This window comes from Filicampus tigris, chromosome 1 (genome assembly GCF_054856515.1).
Source record: "Filicampus tigris isolate MCC_2025a chromosome 1, RoL_Ftig_1.0, whole genome shotgun sequence".
Taxonomy (NCBI): Eukaryota; Metazoa; Chordata; class Actinopteri; order Syngnathiformes; family Syngnathidae; genus Filicampus; species Filicampus tigris.
Window position 1 is genome coordinate 36,405,395 of NC_141217.1, and position 24,241 is coordinate 36,429,635.

At 44.2% G+C, this 24,241-nt stretch overlaps 1 protein-coding gene across 2 annotated transcripts in view; it reads right to left on the reverse strand.

Moving 5' to 3' along the window:
- The window catches only part of LOC147153901 (IQ motif and SEC7 domain-containing protein 1-like), a 68,106-nt gene that overhangs the window by 12,599 nt on the left and 31,266 nt on the right, over nt 1–24,241 (reverse strand). Inside the window, exons 1-11 of one of the 2 annotated variants that reach the window (XM_086037543.1) lie at nt 16,899–17,041; nt 7,213–7,330; nt 6,502–6,669; nt 6,254–6,427; nt 6,076–6,171; nt 4,720–5,285; nt 2,886–3,752; nt 1,630–1,788; nt 1,432–1,554; nt 1,199–1,365; nt 4–143 (exon numbers count right to left, since the gene is read on the reverse strand). In XM_086037543.1, coding sequence (XP_085893669.1) covers nt 4–143; nt 1,199–1,365; nt 1,432–1,554; nt 1,630–1,788; nt 2,886–3,752; nt 4,720–5,285; nt 6,076–6,171; nt 6,254–6,427; nt 6,502–6,669; nt 7,213–7,330; nt 16,899–16,975 — 2,655 coding nt within the window. In that variant the 5' untranslated portion in view covers nt 16,976–17,041. Of the gene's footprint in view, nt 1–3; nt 144–1,198; nt 1,366–1,431; nt 1,555–1,629; nt 1,789–2,885; nt 3,753–4,719; nt 5,286–6,075; nt 6,172–6,253; nt 6,428–6,501; nt 6,670–7,212; nt 7,331–16,898; nt 17,042–24,241 lie in introns of those variants that run through there. The other variant, XM_086037534.1, reaches the window with a different exon arrangement.

Genomic DNA, 24,241 nt, shown 5'->3' on the forward strand with positions numbered 1-24,241 from the left:
TACGGGCTTCTTGCCGACCACCATCCTCTCCACCGCTTGCACCTGGGACACGTGGTCATCATTTGTCCTCAGTTCCCACTTCTGGATTCTTCCATAGATGGACACCAGAAGGTCTCTGGGAATGTCCTGACCGTTGTCCACACCTAGAGGTAAAATGGAATTCATATGGGGCTGAGTGAAGTGCGCGTGGAGGTGGTGATCACCTGGTGGTCCAGTTCAAATCATTGGACTGGACCATCAAGACATTTGAACCCCATTTGACATTTGAGTACCCAAACAACTAAAATTGTCTGTACACAAAATATGAATATAGCTTGACAATGGTAGCAACCAACCAGGGATTGCTCGCCCATTAGGTCATATAGGCAGATGCTAAGGTGGCCAGAGACCCCAGGGGGCGCCAAAACTTGTACAGGTGAAAAAGAAAATCAACTTGAATATTTGTTTCTGTTAACTTTTAAAATGGAAACGATACTAGGCCTATAGATTTAAATGCAAAGCAATGCCCAACTACTGTAAAAAATCCAAATAAATCCCAACGATGACTGCTTCCCTCTGCCGCCCTCTTTCGGCTGATTGGCATCTCTTGACGGGCTTGATTGTGATGGCTAACCAGTCGATCAACAGTCGATTTTTATTTTTATGGAGCTAGTCCGCAAAAGGGGGCCTTCAAATAATTTGCAGCGTTTAACAGGACTCAATACGGTGTCTACTTTAGATTGAACTAACGTACGCTCTTCTTATTTATTGATAGCATTCACATCTGACAGAAAGATGTATTTTTTTTCCTGCCACTAATAGTCTAATGCTATTTCCCTTTTCACTTCATATGTCAGGGTTTTAATCCTAGTTGAATGTTGTTTTGGATAAAATCGTCCAAAGCATGTTAATGAAATTTTGCATCAGATGTTGGTATGAGTATTAGCATAATCATCATTATTGTTAGCAGTATGAATACTTCCACGTCATTTTAAACTGCAGTAAATTGCTAATAAATATACTGACATTCAAGTATCCTAATCTAATATGCACATAAAGAAAAAATATATATTCTTGAATACTACACATGCATAATGGACAATATTTATTAGTTTTTTTGGGTAAAACAATCGTCATATTCCACATCGGCTCGGGTCGGCCCTGGTAGCGGCAGTAGCTTCTAGAAGTTCAACAAATGTCAAAATGAAGAGCAACTTACCTCGCAGGTTCTTGATAAAGTCGTCCAGTTTCATCTTCCTCTCGGGCTTCACGTTGGGGCTGTACATGTCCGTGTTAAGGAGAATGATGGCGAAGGCCAGGATGAAGATGGTGTCTGGATTTTGGAACTGCCTTATCAACACCGGGTTGCACACGCAGTAGCGCTGACTGCAGGGCAAGAGCACAACCGTCAGGCCAACTCTTGTCGCGCGCCATCGAAAGATGGGGACCTACCTGAAAGCTTCCACCAGCCGCTCCACCCGTTGCGCTTCACCCTGAACTTTGATCTGAGCTTGGAACTTCCTCAGGGCGTCATCCAGGTCCATCCCGGAGAAGTCCATTTCGTCCAGGACACAGCTGAAGACAAACGCACAGCATCTTATCAGCGGATGACGTCGTGTTGACAAAGTGCTGTGAAAAGTCGCTCCTCACTCCAGCACGTCCTTGTTGAACTGCTGCCGGCTGCCCAGGAACTCGCCGATCATCTGGCGGCTCAGGCCTTTCCTCTCCAGGATGAACCTCGCGATGCCTACCGGCGTGTCCGAAACGAAGCCCCTCTCGATCAGGTACTGGATTCCCTTCTCCGGCTTCCTGACAACCACAACAAAGAAACTTTTGTCATGAATGCGTTTCTGCTCTGTCCTTTTGTCTAATACGGTATGTGGCACAGCGGAGCCATATGGAGGGTTAAAGGTTTCCAGTGAAACAAAAATGAACACCTTTTCATAACCATCAAAAACTTTGGTCTTGAAAAACACCAAGGTAGATGTTTTCGGAATCATTGGTGACAATTTTGTCTTCATTGAACCTATTAATGTACTTGCAATTTCATAATAATTAACTATTGCTTAGTCTTAAAAGAACTCAAGGTACATAAAGACTATTTAGTCTCCATTGAACTTGCGTTTTCTACAGCACCAAAGACAATTTAAGTCTTAAAGCGGAAGTCAAACCCCCCAAAATTCTTTGCAATATTATGTTCTATGTGCCTTCACTAGTCTAAACAGGGCATTGTGATTAATATTGCATTTGTGGAATATGAGTAGCAAAATCTAGCCATCTCAGGTGGCGGCCATTTTTGTCACTTCTGTCGACTAAATATGACATCATAGTTGCTCAGGGCTCAGATAACGACCAATCATGGCTCAGCTTCCGAAAACGGGTGAGCTGTGATTGGTCGTTACCTGGGCCCTGAGCAGCTGTGATGTCATTTTCAGTCGTCAGCAAGTGGCAAAATGGCCACCCGCTGAGATGGACAAAAACGGGTGGATTTGACTGCTTAACTCATATTCCACAAACGCAATATTAATTAGAATGCCATGTTTAGAATTGTAGGCCGACATGGAACATATTCTTGTAAAGAACATTTTGGGGTAGATTTCTTTTTTTAAGTGAACCCTGGTTTTGGTGAACAGTGTGTATGTCTTTGGAAACATTCAAGACAATTTAGTCTTCGAACGCTTATTTTCGTAAAAATAAAAGACAATTTCGCCTAACGCGAAGAACCTAACGCACCTCTTCCTGTAAACATCTTATAATTTAGTTTTCACAGACCCCAATGTGGATGAAAAAATCCTACATTTGTAAGCATCAAAGACAAACTAGTTTTCAAAGAGACTTAAGATACTTGTGTTTGCTTTCAAGCGTTTTATCTTCAATGAACCTAATGTGGCAATGAATCTCCTCACTTGTTGAAGAGGTTGAGTCCGATGCGGTAGTGGCGCCGCTGGACCACGTCGTTGTTGAACGCGGGCGAGTCCCAGCTGTGTCGGCTCTCGCGCTGGTACGTCTGCTTGCCGAGCGCCGACGCCGTGGGCTCGCGCAGGCTGTCGCGCGACGACGAGCCCGAGCTGCCGTTGTTGACCGTGGTGTCGTCGTTGGAGTTGGTGGTGGTGGAGTTGACGCTCTCGTTGTCGCCGTCCGAGCACAGCAGGTGGTGATGCAGCTGGTGGTGCAGGTGCGGCTGGTGGTGCAGGTGGTGCAGGTGCTGATGGGCGTCCGCCGAAGATGACAGCGGCGAGGGCGTGAGCGGCGGCGGCGGTATCGGGGAGAGAGGTGGAACGGGCGAGGGCAGCGGTGAAGAAGGGGGTTCCGGGTAGGCGTGCGGGAGGTGATGGTGGTGCAGATGGTGGTAGTGGTGCTGAGCGAAGTGCGGCACGTACGCGGCCCCGCCGTGGTGCACGTACGGCATGTGGTTGTACTGCGGGTGGTGGTGCAGGACGGTGGGCAGGTGGGGGATGGGCGACGGGTGAGGGTGCGCGTGCTGAAGCGGGTGAGGCAGCACGTGGGGCGGCAGGGTTCGGGCCGAGGGCATTGGCATGGCGGCGGGGGCGGGAGTCCGAGTCTGTCCCTGCGCCATCACCACCGAGCGGCCGTTTGGTTTGTGTTTGATGGTTCCCTGCGGTGATTCGGCCTCGCTACTCCCTGCCCCGCCACCTCCGTGTTCTTCTTCTCCGCTCTCGCCGTCTCCGCCTCCGCTTTCTTCTCCTGCGCCCCGCTCCGCTCCGAGCGGCTCCTGCTCGTAGACCAGACGCCCGATCGAGCCTCGCTCGGACCTGAAGATGACCACAGTTTATTGGATTTAATATACTCAGAGATATTTCTGACACCATTTTTTTGTCCAGGCTGGATAAATTCTGCTCGCATTTTCATGCTTTCTATCATCACTTGGGTGCTAATTGCTCAACAGTTTGTTGTATTGCCTTTTTTGACGACATACCGTGCACAACGGCATTCTCCACGTCGCTATGGGGACGAGATACCGCCACAAAAGCGATGGGAAGGAACGTCTCTTGTCAAAATAGCTTCATCTTTGGAAGATTATGCCAAGGCATGGTTGCCCATCAGCTTTGCGTTTTTGCATGTTCAGTCACAATTACTATTACTTTCTATTTACAGCTTCTTCTTTCATTTATTGGCGTTATTATCATTGTTATTCTTTATTCATTTATTGTTTACTTCAATTTCGGAACCAAAGTCAAAAGGAAAAGCTTGACTCTGATTTCCACTAAATATGCTCACAGCTCACGTAACACCAATATTCTCAATAATATAATCATACTTATATCGCCCTTTGGAAGGTAACTGACAGGGTGTGATTTTTAGGGGTTTACTGCTCCACAAAAAAAAAAGAATTTAAAAAAAAAAAGGAAAGAAATATACAATTTTCTTTTGGTCTGTCTCCGTCCCCACTGTGCCAAATGCGCCGTGGACCAGTGCTTCCTGTTTCGTTCTTTCAAATTTACACTGTCTCAACCTGAATCGGTGTGCCACCATCTAGAGGTCAGTTGTGAAATTACACTAGTTAGATCAAAATAGAGTTATTAATTGTACACAAAATCTCCACCAATTAGCGGCACTGTGAACCTGTACGCGATGGAGGGGGGTTTACTGTAGTGCCATTTTTTTTTTGTTTGTGGTGGTTTTTGTAGGGGTGGACCAAATTAATGCTATTGTGTGGTGGTTGGGAATCATAATCATCGAACATAACTTTTTTCCCCTCTTGTGATTGCAATCATTTACCTGTCACTCATGTCGACCGAGCTGTCGCTGGGCGGTTCTATAGTCAAGACAGGAAGGTGTCCTCCTGCGGCGGGCCGCCCGCGGTACTCTCCCCGACACTCTGTGCAAGGGGTGCTGCTCCTCCCGCTGGCGTGGCCACCTCTCTCTGTCTCTCGGCTGTCCTCCCTCCCGCTAGCGCCGCCCCAGTACTCAGTGTCGGAGCTGGAGGCCGGGAAAGACAGCGGCGAGGAGGGCGGGCGCGAGATTGGCGAGGATGGGAGGCAGCCGTCGTCCATGTAGAGTGTGACGTCACTGAACGAAGTGGCCGTACTGTCCTCGTGCATGGCGGCCCCGGGGGTCCCCCGCCCGGCATGGCCCACCACACGGCGGGAGGAGGAGGAGGTCCCACCCCAGGAGCACTCCCTGTAGTCCTCCTCCTCCTCCTCCTCTTCTTCCTCCTCCTCTTCCTCCTCTTCTTCCTCCTCGTCACCCTCCTCCTCCTCTCCCTCTCCTCTTCCATCTTGGGAGTCATCTCGACCCGATTGACAGGTGAGCGAGTCGTCCATCGAGTCTGCTAGCGACTTGACCTGACATGCGGTCATGCACACACATACACACACACACCCACACGCCCCCATACACACACACACAAACATATGCAAACAAACACGCACAGAGTCAACACTGCCAAATGTAATTGTATACTAATGTAAATTCTTACTTACTAAAAGTTAGTACGCCAACACTGCAGATAGCAACCTATTATGTAGTTTCAAAAAAGCGCTAAGCAAATAAATTATCGCCCTATTCATGGCAGAGTTTCCAATAAGAAATGATAAAATGCTAACGTGCTAGCAGTTGATATACAATAGAATACAATAGAACTTTATTTGACATGCTTGCATTGGGTATGTCGTAAGAGAGCAAGTTAAGAACAAGTTTAGTGCGTAAAACATCCTCGATGAGAATCGGTAAAATGCTGACATGTTATCAGTCTGTAATACTCACATTTAGCAAGATAGCTATACAAAAAGCTTTCACATCAGTAATAAACATAGATTTGACATAGGCTTTCCTATAATGGAACCCCGGGGCAGAAAATTCAATGAAAACAGCAAGGGCCCCAAAATAAAACCCGGTGGAACACCATACGACAGAGGGGCAGCGCGGGACTCAGAGCAACATAAAATGTCCTGCCAGCCAAATAGGATCCAAACCACTATAGTAAGGTAAATATGTAGTAAGGTAACAGCCTGAGTACCTGTGCTAAGGCGAATCGATAATAAGTTTACGTTAGTTACATTTACATCTAGTCAGGTATTATTTCAAATGAGAATAGATTAATTGCTAACATGCCAAAGAGCTAACAGTTGATACCTGCTTGGAGAAAGAGTCGTCCATGTCGCCTGTGTCCTCGGACCCCTGCGGACCTGAATAACCTTGACCCTGTGGCTGACGCTCATCAAAGGAATACTGGACACACATAGCAGGATGACAGTGTGTGCGTGTCTACGTGCGCGTTTGTGCGTGTGTGTGTGCGCGCATGTGCGTGTACCTGCATCCTCATGTTGGACAAAATGATGCGTCGGGTCATCCGATTCTCCGAGGCCGAGCTGCGTAGCCTCTGGAAGTTCTTGTTCATGCGGTACTGCCGGAACGCCGTCTGAATGATCCTGGCCGCCCGCCGCGACACAAATTGTCCGCCGTACTTCCTCTCCAGTATCTCCACCTGAGCAAGAAATGGCTAATCAGAAGCCGTTCAAACAGTGTGGGCTCATAGAGGGTTATTGGCGCGTGTGTCACCTTCTTGTCCTGGAGGTCCGTGGAGAGCTCATAGCTGTCAGAAAGGGCCTTGCAGCGTTTGCTCTCCTCCTCCTCTTGCTTGCGTAGTGCCAGGCTGGCAGGCTGCTGGCGACTCCGCTGAGCCCACGCCAAGCTCGCCGCGCTGGGCGTAGACACGGGCGAGCTGTCCTGTTTAACATCTGCCCAGTTAGCTTTGGAGCAAATAACTTAATGATAAACAATATGACTAGCTAGCAGAGCTGGGCACCGTCTATCAATCTATAACTTCTGGCCGGTATTCCCGGCCGACCCACGTGGCCCTAGTCCGTCCCTCGTCGGCGACAGCCATTTGGCGTCGAGAACATAATTTTCACGTCACACGCAGGCGCCGCAGAAGCGGACGTGCCGCCAAATAAAGCAAAAATATCAAATAAAAACAACAGGCACACACACACGCACAGCGTGGTGATCGGTGGAATAAAAACAAAATGGGGAACGTGTCATTGCATCTCTGGAACTGAAAGGTATACAACACTGTTTTATTTTATTTTTTTAATTTTGTTTGGCTGCATGTCACGAGTGGGTCACCTGTGTGTGACGTGGTACCGGTAAAGTCCGTTCTCAACGCCGTTTGACTGACTCGGACCGACCGGGCGGGTCTGAAATATAGACGGGAAATCGTGGACGGCCTAAAGCATAGACGAATGCCCAGCTCTGCTAGCTAGAAACTACCTGTGTGTGGGAGGCTCCCAGGGGCCCACTGGAGGTGCCGGTGCTGGAGGCGTATGGGTGGCCGAACAATGAATCTGGAAAAGGTAGCGCCTCCGGACAGCGTGGCTCACCTTCCACACTGAGGACAAAGATAGGAGTGGTTCATGAAATGCTAGCTCAGTGCTAACTCAAGAGATTCCATCGATAGTGTGGGTGCGTGTCAGTATTACCATCATCATTATCAAAGACCCGTGAAGATGGAACAGACGCAAACGTGGGCACTGCCAAGCTCATTCAAACACACACACATGCGTACACACACACACACACACGCACACAGTTGACTCATGCTGAACAGCAGTGTGTGTCAGTGTGGGGGTGTGTGCAGCGTGTGCGTAAAATTTGGTCTCTCCTTGTGTCTTTCACATGACCTCACCTTAGCCATTTAACTATTTCTGACAATGTGAAATATGTCAATGACAACAGTACAGCAAGTGTGCTATTGATGGATGTAGTGGAAGTCTTCATTGTTGTACATTAGATTTGTTGAATAATGTAAACTGTCTTTGGTGTTCATAAAACCCAAACTTTAGGTTCTTAAAAGACTGTAGATACAAAAGGTTCACAGAAAACTGTAAATTGTCGTTGTTTATAAATCATACATTAGGTCTGTTGACAAATGCCAGTTATCTTTAATGTTTATAAAAACATGCATATTCGTTCTTAACCAGAAAGTCAACCCAAACATACATTTTTTTTCAAGAATATCTTCTATGCAGGCCCACTAGTTGAAACAAGGCATTCGGATGAATATTGCATTGGGACTGACTCGTCTTTGTTGCTTACATTTACAGTACACACACACATTAGGTTAACTGATGTTTACAAATACACATACATTATGTTAATAGAAGACTAAGTTCTCTTCTCTTCTCTTAAAAGATTGAACCGTCTTTAATGTTAACAAACACATTAGGTTCACTCAAGGCTGTAAATGCCTAGTATACATTTATGAAAACACGTTCGTTAGTCGATGTGTTTGTGTTTGATGTTTACAAACCACATACATGAGGCCCTTTGAAGTAATATGCATATGCATGTAGTTTTATATATCAATAAATATACCAGCGAGCCCCCTGCTCGCGTGCCCGGTGGGCTCGCCGCGCTCTACATTCCGACACAACGGGGACTCTGGCAAATGTGTGTCAGTGAGCCACCGCTTTGTGAGCTCAGTGTGTGTGTGAGTGCCACACTGCATCCAAATGCCATCGGACCCGGAGGTCTTATTCCTATTTTCCCCCACCCTGCAGATGGTCCACAGAAGCGCTCCGCCCTCCTGTGTTCTTACGATGAAGCGTAGTATGTGTGCTGCCCCTTTGAAGGCAAGCAAGAGAGTGTGTTTGTGTGAGTGAGGGGAGTTAGGAGAAAACAAAGAAAAACCACAACAGGAGGCTATGCCTATTCATAGATGCAGTGTAGGGAAAATGGACTAATCGTTGGTTCCCCGGACTTCAGCTATTGGGTAGCAGACTGAGCTATAACAACCCATATCCTCTAGCCTCATAGAATGGATAACATCTGGATAAAGTTCTTGAAGTGACAACAGGTCCAGTACGGAGTGCCTAGCAAAGTCCTGGACGTGCTCCAGTATGTCCAAACTCTGCTGCCAGACTCTTACCCACTCATCACCCCCACTCACATGAGCCTTCACTGGCTCCTCATCCAGTTACTGATTGTCTTCAAACTTCTCCGAATGAACTATTCGATCTCAGGTTCTATTGGGGATTAAGAAGATTGTGGTAGTCCGCTACAAGATTGTAGATGTTGGCATGACGTAGTTTCTATGGGTCTAGATGTTCTCCAGGAGGTTCTAATGGTGATCAGGATGTTCCATTCCACTGTAAGGTTATGAACGTGGGCAATAAGAAGCTATGAGCTGTTCCAAGGGAGTAGGTCAGGGGTGGGAAAGTCCAGTCCTCGAGGGCCGGTATCCTAGATGTTTTATATGTCTCCCTGCTCCATCCGGGATCTCGACTGTTGTTCTAGAGCAGGGGTGTCGAACTCATTTTTGTCGCGGGCCACATCGCAGTTCTGATTTCACTCGGGGGGCCGTTACGACTGTCAACCCGTGTAAATGTATGATCGCCTTATACAGTACACAACTAATTGATGGATCACTAGTTTTGAACTCAGTAAAGAGTTTGTTCAACTATTTTTCAGTGTATTCTAAAGGAAGGATTGGTAACACATGCTTGAAATATTGACCGTGTTGTGTTCACAGTTAAGACAATTTCCAAAAAAACATGTCAAGTTGATGATTTGTCTTCACGGGCCACGTAAAATGATGTCACGGGCCGGATCTAGCCCCCAGGCCTTGTGTTTGACACCTGTGCTCTAGAGGTTTTAACAGGTCAATATGTTCTACACCAGGTTCCAATAGTGAACAAGCAGGTTCCAGTAGTCCACTATTGTGAATTTGGTCATCAAAAATGTTTTTCATATTATACAGATTTTTTTTTAGTCATGATCAAGGAGGTTCTTCTATTCTAACAACTATGAGTGTTGTGATTATTTTTTTATTATTATTACGCCGCTGATTAGAATGGAAATCACACATTGTTTTATGCATGTTTTGTTTTACATTTGACTAAGTGGCTCTTCGCGCTGCGCTATAAATAAATCTTCCCCGTCGTCTGTTGCAGGCGGGACCGCCGCCAGAAGCCCACCTGCTGCCGCGTCATTGGCTGCTGAGTTCTGGATGCGTGAAAGAGGTGGAGCCAAAGAAGGAGGTGTGGAATTTGGAGTGTGGAGGAGAAGCAGCAGGAGTCAGGATGTGGAGGAAAGGATATGGAAGGTTGACAGGCAAGGAGACAATGAACCTAATGCGTTATTTTTCGAACATCACTGTGTCGCCTTGTTGGGCAAGCGTGTGATTCTCGAGAGATATTTTGGAGGTGAGAGTGTGTTGAGACAAAGTGATGACATTTCAACTGCTATGGTGACAACTACCGCCCAACACACTCAGTGTCTTCAGTCATCCTCCGCCAACTAGGAAGTAGGCCGACGCGTGATACAATACACGTCAATATGTCGACACGGGACACAACACGTCGACACATGACACAAAAAGCTCGGTCATCCTCCCCGAAACACAAAGTACATGACGCAACATGACGACATATCATACAACAAGCAATGTCATCCTCCAACTATCAGAAAATAGTCCGACACCTGAAACAATACATGAGGCAACACCTGACAAGACGTTGAGACCATGATGCAACACGCAAGATTATCTTCCGTCAACCAAGAAGCCGTCTGACACTACAATGATTGTGCCAACATGACTAACAAGGCAGCATGCCTTTCCAATCTGATTAAATGGGCATGATGGTGACAACATGGCTAAACGGGCTTTTTTTTTTTTTTAAATCACCATGACTAAAGGGGTATGATTTTACCAATGTGACTGAATGGGCATGAATGTGCTGACATTACCTAAATGGAATGATTTTACCACAAAGATTAAATTCACATTATTGTACCAACTTGACTGAATGGGCATGATTGCACCAGCATGACTAAACAGACGTACGCGTTACAACTTGGTCAAATGGACATGATGGAACCAATGTCACTAAATGGACTTCATTGTACCAAAGCGACTAAATGGGAATGATGAAACTAAGATTACTAAATAGGCAAACATGACTAAATAGGCATGATATCGCCAACATGAGTAAACAAACATGGTGTTACCAACGTGACTAAATAAATTGAGCTTGTACCAACATCACTAAATAGGCATGATGATACCAACGTGACTAAATAGGCATGGTTATATCAATGTAACTAAACAGGCATGATTGTATCAATATGACTGTACCAACATGACTAACTAGGCATGATGGTACTAATGTGACTGGTAAACTGGCACAAACTTCAGTAAATAGACATTCTGGTTTAAACTTGACTAAATGAGCATGATGGTACCAATGTGACTAAAAAGGCATGACTGTAACAATGTGATTCAAAGTTAATGATTGTACAAACATCACTAAAAGGATGGGACTAAGGGGGCATGATGATACCAACCTGACTAAATAGGCACAATTATAGCAACATGATTAAATGGTTTTGTCAATGTTACTAAATAGATCTTATCCCAACATGACTAATTAGGCATGATGGTACCAACATGACAAAACGGACATGATGGTACCAAAGTGACTAAAAGAGCATAATTGTGCTAATGTTACACAAATGGACGTGTTAGTACCAAAATTGATTAAATGGGCACGATTGTACCAACATGATTTAATAGACATGATGGTACCGATGTGACTAAATGAACATTGTGATACCAACTTGACTAAAATGGCGCAATGGTACCACCATGACTGGATAGGCATGATGGTTTAGGTACCGTCCAACACATTCAAAATCTTAAATCATACTCCGTCAATCAGGAAGAAGATATATGATCTATATTCTTATGCTGCAGCGTAAGAAAATCTCATACAGAGGCCCGCACATGACGCAACACAAGACAAGACAATGCCGCTGTCTGTAAGGATGTACGCGTACTGCTGCACTTTCAAGGTACTTTATGCTTTGTTGCCATCATGCTCAGCCAACACACTCACACGCGCACGCACACGCGCACACACAATGAGCAACTTCTGCTTTGTGGGAGTGTTTAAAGCCCACAAAATACTGCAGAATGCAAAACACGCGCGCGCAGACACGCAAACATACACACACACACACACACACACACACACACACAGTTCTCCCCACGCTGCAGTAAAACCGGTCATCGTGTATCTGGGATCTGACGTAACAATCCTCCATCATCCACCCACAATCCTCGGCGCACACACACAAGCACGCGCATTCTCAGATAGTGTATAGCGAAGCATCGTTATCATTTTGCCGCATCATTCAAGGTGCAGAAGTGACGAAATGGGCATTAGGGCATCCATGTCAATTTTGGGTGGGATGTGACCAAAGTGACTATATAGGTATGTGGGAACTTGCAACATCACTAATTGGGTATGATGAGAGGACCCAACTTGACGAAATGGCCACAAGGGTTCCACCACATCAAAAGAGGCATGATGGTACTACTGTGGCTAAATGGGTGTGATTGTATTGCCTGTATCGCGGTATCAACCTGACTGAATGGGCACAATCGCACTAAGGTGACTAAAGAGGCATTCAGTCACTTATGACGAAAGGGATACGAAAGTACCAATGCGCCTTAACGGGCATGATGGACGCTTGACAGTCTTCTGTCAGCAGATGCATCGAAGCTGAAATGTTAAAACGATTACAAGGTAAATAAAAGGTGACAAAAATGATGCGCAGAAACGAGGACATGATTGAAGGCGGTGCTAAGCGGCGGTGCTAAGCGGCGGTGCTAAGCGGCCGGCGGTGCTAAGCCACTGCTGGAGGTCTCGAGCTGGGTTGAGACGTCGCGGCAAAGGATTGAAGTGTCACGCTGACGCACGACAGCAAAACATTCAAGTGGCGCTGTCAGTCAAGCAGAGCTGAAGCTAATCAGTCATCTCGAAGAACATGCCACTCATATTTACTGGCAATGCATTTATTTTTTATTTTTTTAGCTTTTTATAAGATGGGAGAGCTACTTTCTAAATGGTTGTTCTTTGCCGCTTCATAGTATCCCAGGCAGTTTGAGCTTGTCTCAAAAAGCGGACTTGAAGAACCTGATCGACCCCATATATGCTCAATTTAGTTTTCAAATATGTAACATTCATACTTTTGTGAATATCCAAGACAATTTTAGAGACTTTTTGCAAACATGAATGATCGTTGAGAGCAGGGGTGTCAAACTCATTTTTGTCGCAGGCGGCATCGTAGTTTGGGTTCCCCTCTAATGACCGTTATGACCCATATAAATGTATAACATCACTTTATAGTTTAAGTAAGGGAAGTAAAAAAAAATTTTTTTTAAAACTAACTTTGGCCAGCAAATTGGGTCTCTTTCGGATAAGATCACCATATACCAATGGAATGCAGAAATAGTGGAGCTTTGGGAATTCGACTGTTACAGGAAGCTTTTGATTGATAAAAGTGTTTGTCACATTAAATCAACTACAAAAGAGAGAAAAGATGACGGAAGTGCGCGCACTCACACGCACACACACTACTAAATACTACGACTACTATTAATGAGCGTGCAAATAGTTTGTAAAATTAGATAAATGTGAAATTCTTACACAAGTGATTATTTACTTTGACGAACCTGGTGAATCTAATGTCCGTGTTTTCGTAAACATCTGACAATTTGGGCATCCTTGAGCAAGGACTGCTGTTCGCCTCCAAACTGGAGCTTGCAGGAGGGATCACACAACTCCAATTCTGGTCTCCATTCCCTGGCTCTCTGTACATTTTAGGGGTCATTTTAAGATTCTCATATTTGTCTTTAAATCTCTAAATGGTCTCACCCCACCTTACCTCTCTGAGCTCCTCCGCTTAACGCAACTGGAGGTACCGGGGGCTACCAGAGGGAATTGAGCTTTTTCGTTGTCGGTTCCAACCATTGGAATGAACACCCGTTAAACGTTTGGCTTTCGACTCAGCATGAGATGAGGCTTTTTTTTTTCAGTGTTTTACTGTGTTTACTGGTTTTATGGTATTAATTTATTGTTTTAATTGTCTTTGCTTTTATGTCTGATTTATGTACAGCACTTTGTATGCAGCTGTGGTTGTTTTTCAAGTGCTCTAAAAATCAAGTTGAGTTGAGTCAACTTCGACCAACCTAATGCACTTGTTTTCATAAACATAAACAATGACAATTTTAGCATCTCTGAACCTACCATACATGTTTTCATAAACATTAGAGACAGTTTGGAATCCATAATACTAGATTAATTATAATTCACACATTGCATTTCCAATCGACTAATCATGCCTGTTTGTAGTATCCGTGCCACCCTGACTCAAATTCATCCCCAAAAAATGCCAGCTGGGATTGGGGTTGGAATCCACATGGCGGTTGCTAAGCAACAGGCTTGCTGCTGACTCAATGGCGCTTCCCAAACAGGCGGCGTGACTCAGCGCGTCTTCATGAACGCCCACCATCGCTGTCCTCCACCTTTCTCTAATTTCCTCCACCCACATCATCAAAACAGATCCACAGGGACAGGATCGCACGTTAACTCTTCTCGGCGATGTGAGACTGGCTCTTCAGCACATGGACCAGCTTCAAACGCTGCTTGTAATTGCGACACACAAATCTCTTTCCATCAACTCATTGGACACGGCTCGCAGCAGGCTAATGTTAGCCAACGCTACCTGCGCCTAACCCTAAACACGTCAAGTCTAAGCCACCCTAAAGCTAAGCCTAGTTTAGAATGCTTCCAACATCCAACCTACATCTCGAGTCATGTAGAACTTCAAACTTCCATTCAGCGAGCATCAGAGTGAGCTTTTGCTTGTTTTCCTTTGGATGTTTTGCTCCACAGTAAGATACCAGCGTCACCTTGGGTGTCCTCATCACGTTATCAAAGTAAACATGGACTCTTTCAATGTGTTTACCTTTGACTATTAACGGTGCTTAATAACTTACGAGGGCTAATTTGAAGAAAAGGAGGTAAAAGCAACACTATTGTGCTCAAACTGCTGTATTTAAATGCAGGTAGCATGCAAGTAGCGTCTTTGTAATCTCAACTATGGTAACAAGGTGTATGCTGTGCATGCAGTACACAGTATACATTTGGTCCATGCTAGAGATCTGGACTGTACCGACCAATCGCAATAATGCTTATTGATGATAATATCTGCCTTGGGGAGAAAGTGGCTGTAAGATCAACACTTTTTTTTCAACCAACTTAGATCTGGCTAAGCAAACGATACATCCACATAAATAGTTATCCATTCTCACTGCTTTTTCACCTCCTGTAAAACTACAAGTGGAATGCTAGGCGCTAAGATAACTTGTTATAGAGCGACACTGTCCTGTCACGTGTAGATCCACTATTCTAAGTCACTTATCGTCATCTCCATGGTGCAAAATAGTTCTGACAATTCTGCCACTAAGGATCATTATCATTAAAAGAGGACGAGGAGTAACCAACTAGCATGCGACATACCGAGCAAGGATAGAGAACAGGAGAAGATGAAGAATCCATGCCAACTGCTCAGCTACAGTACAATAGTAGAAAAACAACAGACTAAGTGTTTAGGTGTTACAGTCAACTAGGTCAGGCTATATATATATATATTTGTATATATGTCAATTTTTTTTTTAATCAGAGATGCAAGAAAACCTTTCTAGATTAATATTTTTTGCTGAGCAAACCTGACCTTGTTTTTTCTCTCGCACATCAAACGTAATATGTACATAACATAATATAATATGTAATATTTTAACATATTCAATAATACAGCATTTATGAATTAAGGTTTAAGTTCAGCAACACATAGAATGTTTTTCTGAAAGGTCATAGTTATGTTAAAAAATGAAAATAGTAGTTAATGTAGCGCTCCCATATTCAGTTAAAAAAAGAAAGTTGCTCAAAAACCGGAAATACTGGGAAAAAAAATAAAGGTTAGTCTATCACTAACAAAACATTTACGTTTGTAGAAACAATCAAAACAATTTTAGCCTTTGACGTACCTTAATATCAAGACAATTCAGACTTCTAATGAAAGTAACTTTTGGGTTTTTATATAAATCATAGACAATTTTATTCTTTCTCTTATACTGAAACATAACAAAAAATTAACATGATAGACATTTTTAGTCTTTAACAAACTTAAAGTGGAAGTCAACCCAAACATATATGTTTCCAGAATATGTTCTATGCAAGCCCACTAGTCTAAACATGGCATTCTGATTAATATTGCATTTGGGGAATATGAGAAATCCACCCGTTATTAGCTCAGGGGGCAGCCATTTCGTCACTTCTGTCGACTGAAAATGACATTGAAAATGCCCAGGGCTCAGACCAATCATGGCTCAGCTTCAGAAAACGGGTGAGCTGTGATTGGTCGTTATCTGAGCCCTGGGCAACATTGATGTCATCTTCAGTCGGCAAAAGTGAAAAAATGGCCGCCTCCTGAGATGGCTAAAAACTAGTGCAACTAGTATTCCACAAACGCAAGATTAATCAGAATGCAGAATTTCAACTAGTGGGCCTGCATAGAACATATTGTGGAAAAAAATATGTTTGGGTTGACTTCCCCCTTCAATGTGTTTGGCAAACATTAATATGGTCGATGATATGAGTAGTATGTATACATGCATAATCGTTCTATTGCACGTTGAAACTTGAAATTACAACTTGAAATTGCAAGCTACGTCTGACCCAAGCAGCAACTATGAGTTCACAGGCCAGCAAGAAGGCACACAGGCATCCAAAGATGGAGAGAGAGAGAGAGAGAGAGAGAGAGAGAGAGAGAGAGAGAGAGAGAGAGAGAGAGAGAGAGAGAGAGAGAGAGGGGGGGGGGGGGGGGGGGCAAATCGTGCTAACGCACCATGCGCTGTGCACGCGCGCCAAACGCCAGGTTCATCAGCGGTCAAGTGTGACACGCACGCACACCCGCGCATCACAGTGCGCCATCGCGGAGCTGAAAACGCGCAGTCAGCCCTCGATCGCGCGCACACCACGCACACACGCACCGATTGTCGTGACAGCATAACCACCCAGCCCCAACCCCGATGTTGCTGGTAGTCTTACCAGTAGAGGAGCTTGTTGTGCGGAATGGCGGGCGTTTTGTCGGACGCGCAGTTGATGCACCACATTGTTGTGTGCATGTGCGTAGCTCATCCACGCCAATGCAACGCCGAGCGGGAGCGCGCCAATCCACGAGAGGAGGGAGGGGCGGAGGGAGGCAGAGGGGGCGGAGATGCGCGCCTTCCTCTCCGCGACGTCCTTCTCCTCCTCCTCCTCTCCTAATTTTACTTCATGAATGACGTTTTTTTAAAAAATCTTTTTAGTAGTGAGTAATTGTGAGGGGAGGCCGGGGTAGCACTGGACCCCCCTGAAATCTGATTGGACCCCTCAGGTGCCAACCCAGATGATTGACATATCACTGCACCGTCAGGTTTCAAATTTCCCGCGGTCAAACGCGAGCGAATGAGGCGAAGCGGAACGCTTCATCCGCGATTGATGTGAACGTAGCATAAGTTCCTCCTGTACACTAGTTGGCGCTATGTACAGGGGTGCAACTGGTACGCAGGTACGCATGCGCAACAGAAATCCCTGATGCGTAACGTAATGTGAGTCACGACGTGCCTTTGCGTACCTGTACACAGTGGCGCAACGGATCATCTTTGATCCGTGAGCGGTACGGATCAAGCGTCACCGTTCGGGCCGGGCGCGATCCGCAGAATGGTTGGTGAATAAAAACTGCGCGTTCACATTAAGTCAACGTAATTAGTCCGCATTCACTGTTATAGCAGCAGAGAAAGTTGAAAACCCTCATGGCTCACATAAGTCGCATATGGGAGCGCTTTGCAAACATACTCAACAAACACGCCACTTCCGCAAAGGCTAACTTCAAAATAAAGCTTACCAAATAATACATCGCGTCATTGATGCCAAAGCAATAGCCTTAGTTGACTTTTACTTTGAAGTTGACCTCCGTGGTGGCGTAACAGCTAACTTGACTTCCGTTTTCGACATCTCAGCTTGCTGCCTACATCAACACAACGCCATCCCGAAGCAACAAGTGCCTGGCTGGTAGTTCAACAGCTGTTCATTTATTTTATAAAAACACTTTTGGTCATTAAATAATTTTAAGAAAAACATTCAGCTAAAAATTTCTGCCAGAAAACCTTGTTATTACACTGTATCACGTATAAAATAAGAACATTCTTATTTTATACGTCACCTCCTCTATCTCTCTCCCCTTCTCTCTCTGTATTGCCATGGCAACGCTTCACTGCGTATATTGCGTTCTTAAATCTTAAATGGCCATATTAGACATTAGGATTTTTTTTTAATGGGCAAAAGTGTTTTATAAAATATTTGAAGTCAAAGTACCAATTATCTTTTTTTTTTTTTTTTTTTTTCTGATCCGAAAGCCAATCTCCTGGTCCTCATGTACGTAAGCCATAGAAAAAAATATGTGCACCCTTGTACACCTGTGTGCTTAGTATGTACATTTCAACATTTGACACTCCGATTGCAATTGATAAGTCGAGAAACAAATGTATGATTATAGCCTGTGGAGCCCCTGAAATAGCCTTGGCCACCCCAAGGATAAAAGACTAGCTCCGCCACTGTCTGCATGACAGAATTATAGTGACCCCTGGTGGACAACATGCACACACCAGAAGGACCAGGACTGAAATAATCATAATGCACAAACGATGTAATTCTTTGAATAATGTAAAATAGAAAATATTTAATAGACTAATATGAAAATCTTTCTTTTGAATAAAAAAAAAAGACTTTTGTCTAAATCTGAATGATTTCATCTTCCAAAAAACTACCTTCTCTTTTGTCGCCTCCCCTCCACAAGGGGAAAACCTGACAGACAGACGCACACACACACACACGCACACACTCACACACACACTCACACACTGCAGCCTGACAGCAGGAAGCCTGTATCGCCATGGCAACCCTTCACTTGACTCCTGCGACCAAGTGTCTCCTCCCTTCTGTCCCTCCCCAGCGCGTTGCACGGCAACCGTCGCCAAGCAACATCCATCCTACCCGCCCTCTCTGCCTCTCTCCTTCTCTGTCACCTCCTCTATCTCTCTCCCCTTGTCTCTCTCACCTTTTCTCTCGTTCACACGCTGTTTTCGCCTCTCTCTCTCTCTCACTCTCTTTCCATCAAATAGTTCAAGTGCATTTTGGGGATTGCTAGTGATAGATTGGAGAAAAGAGGAGAGGAAGGAGAGGGTGACGGTCAAGTGGGGAAAATAGAAAGGGGAGGTGTGACAGAAAAGACACCCTGAATGCTCTTGAACGCAACTCGAGTCAGCATCTCGAGACTTGATGCCTTTGGTGACCCTGAACGAGAGTGACAGGATGAGGGGGAATGATGGGTGGGTGTTCTGTGGGTTTGCGTGTCTGTGTGAGTGTGTGTTTGAATTTGTGTGTGTATGTGTGTTTGTGTCTTTCAGTGTGTGCGTTTGTGAGCACGTGTCTGTGTTTGTGTGCGTCTTATGTGTCTGTATGGATAAGTGTACCTGTCGTGTTTTTGTGTGTGAGTGTCTTCGTGTTTGTCAACAAATACGTTTGAGCGTGACTGACTTGTGCAAGTTTGTGTATCTGTATGGTGTGTGAGTCAATGTGTGTGTTTGTGTCTGCATTCATTTGTGTCTTGGTGTTTGAGTTTGTGCGTTTGTGTGTGCATCTGTATGGGTATGTTAGTGTGTTTTTAAATGTGTGTGATGTGTGTCAGTTTTTAGTCTGCGTTTACGCGTGTGCGTGCCAGTGTCTGTGCATGTGTTTGTGTGAGGGTGACTTTGTGTGCGTGTCTATATTTGTGTGCGTTTTTGTCAGTTTGAGCTGTGTTTGTGTTTACAAATGTGTGTTTGTGGGCATGCGAGTGTAAGTTGAGAGTGAGAGTGTGTTTATTTCAATGTACCGAATGTGTGTCTGTGTGTGTGTGTGTCTGTGCCTTTGTGAGTGAGTGAGTTGAGAACAAGAGTCTCACAACTACTTTAAGTGACGCCATATTGCAGCCATATTAGTCCTTTTTCACACAGGGGATAAAGAATAAATTCCCGTGAGTGTTGTTATATTATCTGTCTACATGGGTTGCTCCACTATTTGTGTTCAAATGCCCCTTGCTGAAGGGTTATAACGCTGCTATTTGTTTGTCCGTCTATAGTGTTTTTCAATAATGCTGAAACTGTGCTTATTTAATGATAATGATCATTTCAATGCACAACGTGTAATTCTCTGTTTAATGTTTATTTTGATGGTAAACTTCAACTGGGAGTGGCAGTAAACAGCTGGGAGCCGTATTTGAATAATTGTTTTATAATTATCAATGATTATCTTCAAATTAATTGATTAACTACCGCCTTTATTTTTTGCACATATTGTTGCTATTTGGAATCAGAACCTTACTAAAAAAATTAAAAAAAGCTTCCACATTTCTTTGTAGCATTCTCTGAACGAGGATGTCGTAAATGAGGACGAAAAGACGAGGTCCTGAGGGAGGCTGACAAAGAACTTTAAAAAAAGTTTGTTTAAAGAGTAGAATATGATGCAGAAAGCTATTTTGAATCTATCTATGAATCAAAGGAAAACAAAAAGTGCTGAACAGCGAGCCAGAGAAGCAGAGGCGAGCTCAGCTGAGATGTGCACAGTCAGCATTTTAGACCACAAATCAATCAATTTCTGTGCATTTTATTTTTGCACACTCACAGTATCCTTTTCTTCAGACAAACAAACTTGATGACAGTCATTTACTTACACTGTGCTTATATATAATTAAAGTATTCATAAAGACGGGGGTTTGACTCCATGCTCCTCCCACATTAGACAGCCTAAGCAAAAATGGGTCCATCTGTGTTGAATTGATGCTGCTGATTGGCGTTGATTCGGGCCAGCTCCCCAATAGGAGTTTGACAGAACTATGAACACTGCAGTTCATCCAAAATGGCTGCTTCAAACAAAAATGGCCAACATCAATTTTGGTCATGGGTTTTTGATACTTTTGTTCGCCCATTTTTGTTTTGATCGGTCAAACTGGTGTTAGGTGCAAATTTTATTCCCAACTTTCCATGGGTCACCGCCACCAAAATACAATCACCAATTTCACAGTACTGACATAGTTAGCAATCTTAGCAGCAGTAGCATCAGAGCAAAAATTAGCAGTATTTTCAGAAATACTGTATGTAGCGCTTGGAAGTGGGAGTTAGTCACAGTGCAGCTGTTGTTAAGCAATAAGAAACAAATCTGTAACAATACTACTGATATTCAGTTATGCTAACATGCTAAAAATAGAAAATACATGTCAGCCGCGTGCTGCATGAATTATTGAGCGCGGGGCACTTCAGTGTCTTTACGCATCGCTTCACATCGGCAACCTTATTTTATCCTTCTTCACGGTGACACGAAGCTAAACGCAGCAGTAGCATGGCTAAATATTGTTTTTTTTTAATATCACAGCAAGTTAGGAATTGACATCTGTTAGCAGCAGAAGCAAAGGAGAATATGCTTCAGCAAAATAGGCAAACAAAATCATAAAATGCAAATAAAAAGTGAGCCGCACGAACATTAAATATCATGATGGTATCAGCATCCAGCAGCAACAGCAGCAAAGATAGCATTTGGCATCTGTTTGCGTAGTAGCAGTAGAAAGGTTAGCATTTGATAGCTGTTAGTATTTGCAGAAAAGTTAGCATTCAGCAACATTTACAAACAAAATAATAAAACCCAAATGAAAACTTAGCCATGCTAACATTAAATATCATGATGGTGTCAACATCTGGTGGCAACAGCAGCAAAAACAGCATTTGACATCTGTTGCGGCAGTAGTAAAGTTAGCATAATACATCTGTGAGTAGCAGTAGCAAAGCTAACTGTCCATCAGGAGCAGTAGCAAAGTTAACATTCCATAGTTGTTAGTTTTAGCAGAAATCAAAATAATAAAACCCAAATAAAAAGTGAGCGATGCTAACGCTGTACCACAAAAAGGTAAGTGTGCAGATTTATTTTCACCTACTAAACTGCCTTTGGAAAGTAGTCCGCTGGCAGTCATGAGCATACTCGCAACACATACCGCCCGGCAAGCACCTAACTGCTAGCCATCAGCCGATGTATTGGTCAAGTTTAATCAATGGTAGCGTAATTATACATTTTCCCTCGTAGTTAATTAGCAATAGAACAAAACTTTGGGACAATGTTGTGTTGATGTGGAGGCAACAGTATATGATGGCAATATAAGATAACAACTTGAACTGTCAGTGGGATTCTGCCAGAAGCTGGCCAGATATGCGCATCTGACCCATGTGTATCCTGTCATTGCTGAATATTTACTAGCTGTCTGGTTTTGTTTGTAAAAAAAAAAAAAAAAAAAAAAAAAAGGAAAAAACTGTCAGAATAGACTGATCCACATCACATCCCAGAAAATTTGCACGCTCACCAGTGAAAAGACATAAACAAAAATGGCGGCCTATGTAGGCGAATGGTTGCATAGTTTTACTTCTTTTTTAATATTGTAAATACATCCTGGATGTAAATAAACAACATCTGATCTGCACATTTAAAATACATTTTTGACATCTTGGGTTTAGCAGCCCCTCACGTACACACTCAGACATACACACTGACAAATACACGCTCATACGAACATGTACATGTACGCACACACATGCATAGTAGAGACCGACATAGGCGTGCACATAAACCACTCTACATTAACATATATTAATCCAACCTGATGTCTACACACTCCATATGCACTACACGCTGATATACATGCTTACGCGTACACATTCATAAGTACACTTTGACATATACACGCTCACACCTACATATTTCAAATATGTAGGTGTGAGTGTGTATACAAGTACAAATACCGTATTTGTAAGTATACACTAACTTGCACACAGTCAACCTGCACATGCACACGTCAAGCATCCATACACATTCTGACCTGACCTGCACACACACAAGCACCCACACACATTGGCGCAATGTCAGACCCAGCAGGAGGGAATAACACACATGCACACACACAAAGATGCTGAGCAGTGTCTTACCTCTGTTTAGACAACGAAGACACCTTCCAATCTCTCTCACACACACATACACACACACACGCACGCACACGCCCATGTATTTGTGTCTCCTCCTCTTCCTCTCACAATCTCCCTTTGCCCTTCTCTCTCTCTCTCCTCCCTCGCTTTGTCTCTCGCTGGGCCACACCCCCGACTCATATGCTCTCCCTCCTCACTCTTTTCTCTTTCCTTCCAATTTGAAGCATCCTCCTTCTTTCCTTCCTTGCTCCCTTCATGTCTTCCGACACGCCCTCTCTAAAGTCCCCCCCCCCCTCCCCCCATCTCCTTTCTACTTCCCCCTCCCGACACACGCACACGCACACACCCCGGAGGACACATGGTTACGTTGCTGACAGCCATCCACGTGTCTGCTTTTCAAATGTTCACTCTCCACTGCTCGCACACACACGCACACACACACGCACACACAGAGCTAATCGTGGCGTTTTCCTGGTGAAGAATGGTCCAAACGTCCTTAAATGTCCCCTCAATACCCATGGAATGTCAAGGGTGGGGTCACGCAAACAACACTCACTCACACACGCACATTATACACAAGCCACGCGGTTAAATAGCACGTGATATCATGAGCTAACTAGATAGCAGAATCGTGGTTAGCACCTCTCCCTCACAGTCGATATATTCTGTGTTTCAGCCACGGTTTCCTTCCACACTCAAAACACGTTAGCTTCATTGAACAATAAATTGTCCAAGGGTTGTCGACCCGATCGACTTGCGACTGAGACATTGCTTTTTATGCGCTATGACATCCACTGGCACATGGTAACCAGTCCATTGCGGTGCCTTGAGATACGACTGCCTTGATTTACGAGTTTACGACACCACTTTTTCCCTTTGAGATATGAGTAAAATTTGAGTGTGCTTCAGACCCGTACCGCTAGATGGCGGCACCGCACTTCACAATGGCCACTGTCAATTTATATTAGTTTCCTTGCAGTGGAAGGACAGTATAAATTGGTGGCATTAATGTGCCATTAAGCAAATGGCGTGTAGCTAATCGCTCAAGTCGCGATGTTAGTGCACGTGCTTCTTTCACCGCTGTTATGATTGGATTCCATAGATAAGGGCTTGACAAAAAAAAAAAACTGTATCCAAAAATAGCGTGTTTGATTGAGAGGCGCGTACACGCATGACTTGGCGAGAACTCCCTCCAGTAGACAACAGCCGTATGAATAGGTAAATACGACACGTTCCTTTTCGCCCCTGGCAACATGGCCGCTATATTGGCAGATAGTTAGCCTGCTCTAGTCCATTGGTCAACAGCCACTACTGAAAAATAAATAAAAAAATTACAGTAATTACGGTTTA